The sequence below is a fragment of the Monoraphidium neglectum genome, assembly GCF_000611645.1.
Source record: "Monoraphidium neglectum strain SAG 48.87 unplaced genomic scaffold scaffold00374, whole genome shotgun sequence".
In the NCBI taxonomy this organism is placed as follows: Eukaryota; Viridiplantae; Chlorophyta; class Chlorophyceae; order Sphaeropleales; family Selenastraceae; genus Monoraphidium; species Monoraphidium neglectum.
Window position 1 is genome coordinate 18,742 of NW_014013254.1, and position 2,846 is coordinate 21,587.

At 68.2% G+C, this 2,846-nt stretch overlaps 1 protein-coding gene across 1 annotated transcript; it reads left to right on the forward strand.

Annotated features, from left to right (window-relative positions):
• Window positions 1-330: 330 nt before the first annotated feature.
• Window positions 331-2,562, forward strand: MNEG_3088 (hypothetical protein; the record flags this gene model as incomplete). The annotated part of the gene is made up of 5 exons (XM_014048437.1): window positions 331-376; window positions 739-844; window positions 1,088-1,167; window positions 1,320-1,645; window positions 1,855-2,562. The coding sequence occupies 5 exons, from the start codon at window positions 331-333 to the stop codon at window positions 2,560-2,562; spliced, it is 1,266 nt and encodes a 421-aa protein (XP_013903891.1).
• Between the last annotated feature and the right edge of the window lie 284 nt (window positions 2,563-2,846).

Below are 2,846 nucleotides of genomic sequence, written 5' to 3' on the forward strand. Positions count from 1 at the left end.
GCGCGGGCGGCGGCAGGGGCAGAGGCCGCAAGCGGCCGCCGCTGCTGCCCATGGCGCCCCAAGATGGGCTCGGCCCGGTGGACTTGGGCCAGCTGCGCAACGAGAACCGCCGCAAGACCGCGCGGCACTTCGGTGCGTTCCCTGTCTACCACGAAGCGCCTCACCTGCTTGACGCGCCGTAACCTCACTCCAAGACGATGTATCCCCCTGCCCCTCTCGACCCACACCGCCGGCGCGGCCCGCCTCGCTCCCGCCCTGGCGCCCCTCGCGGCGCCCGCAGAGCACCAGCCGTCCGGCGGCATCAGGAACCGTTCCCCATCGTTCAGCGCCATGCCCGCTGCTCCGCACAACGACAACCGGTACCTAACGACCCAGGGTGAGCCGTGGGCACCAATAGGGCGGCGTGCAGCAGTGCCCCTGGCTAAAGCACACAGCGGCACGGCCACGGGCCTGACTGCCTCATGCTTCGAGCTGTAGCTGCAGTCGCAAGGTGCCGAGGTTTTTGCATGTTGATGCATTCAGCCTTGCAACCGCCTGCCACCAGTGTCCTCACGACCGTCTTTGCACACGTCCGCGCACAAACCCACATACACACACAATCACTCGCAGGCAGGTGCACACGCTCGCGCGCGTGTAGACACACACACACACACACAAACATACATACACACACACACACGCACGCACGCACGCACGCACACACATGTACACACGCACATGTACCACGTCGACTTGCAGACAGTGGAGCATTCATCGACGCCGTGGCCCACACACCCACCAAGGACCCTCTCAACGCCAAGGCCGCCGCCGCGCGCCTGACGCCCTCAAACTTTGCGCCTGGCGTGTGAGTGGAGGGCGCAGCGGCGTGGGCACTCAGCACTTGACGCTGCCTTTGGTGCTGATGCTGGGAGCTCACCAGCCGGATCTCCAGGAGGACCGAGGGTGCACGCCCCGTTCAGTGCTTGGTACTGCCGCCGTTTACAATTTTGGGACAGCCCGGGCTCCGTGCCGTGCCCCACTTGAGGTCACAAGCGCGTCTGACCCGTTTTGGCGGCCGTGCCACCCCGCACGCACGCCCCCGCCCCAGGTTTTGGGCAAGCAACTTTGCAAACGCAGCGGAGATGGAGGCGGCAGACGTGGCAGATGCCGAGGCGCTTGGGAACGCAGGTGGGTGTCTCGGATCCGGCACGCCAACATGGAACGGACTTGGGGGCTCAGGATAGTGGGGATGCGGTTTGGCAGGGCCTTCTACCTTCAACTTTTAGCTTGCATACGGAAGCTTGCTGTGGTGTAAGCCAAGTGCTGCGTCTGCCACTCAGGTGTGTCCATGGGGCTGCTCGGCTTCCTCGGCGGCTCACCGGGCGGCGACGACGACTCAGATCACGGCCTCAGCGACGGGTCCGAGGACTTGGAGGGCCAGGGGCGGCCGGACGCCGCCGCGCGGCAGCCGCCCGCTGGCGGGCGAGGCGAGCTCAACGGCCTCGGCGACGACGCTGACGAGGACGGCGGCGGCGGCGGCGGCAGCGGAATAGAGGGAGACGCCGGTGCGGGGGCGGATGACCTGGCGGCAGCGCGGCGGCAGCTGCTATCTCAGGGGGTCGAGATAGCCGAGCTGCAGGAGCGAGTCCAGGACCTGCTAGAGAAGGTGGGGGGAAGCTGCGGGCTTTGGGCGCCGTTGGTGCCAGTTGGCTCAAACGGCTGGACGCGCTCGGCTGCCTGCTCTGCTCGAGCCACGGAGGATCAGGTACTCTCACGCTCTGTGGACGCTTGCCTGAGCCGGGACGAGCCCCGTCCGCGCGCCGACCATCCGCACGCCCCCGAGGCCCTGCTGCTGCCGTCATGCCGTCTTCTCAGGTGCACGATGTGCGGGAGGGCCGCCGCGAGGCGGAGGACCGGCTGGCCTGGGCCATGGAACGTCTGCACGCGGCGCGGCAGCTGCTGGCCGACCGCGGCGTCGCCTTCGAAATCGCACCGGCTGGGGTCGGGGCCGCAGAGGAGGAGGAGGTCAGCGAGGGGGGAGGGGCGGGGCCGGGGTTTGGCGCAGACGGGGCTGGTGCGGAGGCCGGGGGCGGCGGCGGAGGGCCCAGCGGCGTGGTCGGTCCGCGGCGGGCGGGCCTCGATGGAGCGGTCAATGGGAGCGGCGGCGGCGGCGCTGCGGGCGCGGGGCCAGCGGACAGCGCAAAGAGCCTGGGGCGGCCTTGGGATGGGCAGCCGCTGGCGAGGCAGCCGCGGCGCAGCGCCTCAAACTGGAGCGAGTCGGCCGCGGGCGGCGGCGGCGACGACGGGGTCGGGACCGACCATCCTGACCGCGAGCAGCCCTGGACGGGTTGCGCAAGCGACGGCTTTGGGGGTGGTTTCGTGGGGGGCGCGCCGCGGCTGGATGCAGCGGTGACGGCGGTGCCGGCCGCTGCAGGGCAGCACCACGAGGTGGAGCAGCCGCAGCAGCCGCAGCAGCAGCACCAGCAGCAGCAGCAGCAGCAGCAGCGGCCGCGTCAGGAAGCTGCACAGCCGGAGCAGGTGGTGCATGCTGAAGGTTTGAGGGACTTCCAGCCGCCTGACTAGTGTTCCCACGATAAGGGCCGTTGCATCCTGGATGCACGGGTCCTCACAGTACGCCTGCTGCCAACTGCAAACCTGCTTGCTCTCAAAAACGTTGGCACTTGACACAACAGACCCCCTTCCACCATATGACAAGTCCGCCCTTGTACCTACCAAGGACAGCTTGTAACCATCAACCAAGGTTATAGCTACAGCATAGGCGATTGGGAGTGGTCAGCGACCGACGCCACGCGCCGCTCACCTCCCCGGCTCACGACCTGGCCCTGCTCTCGACTTGGAGTGACATG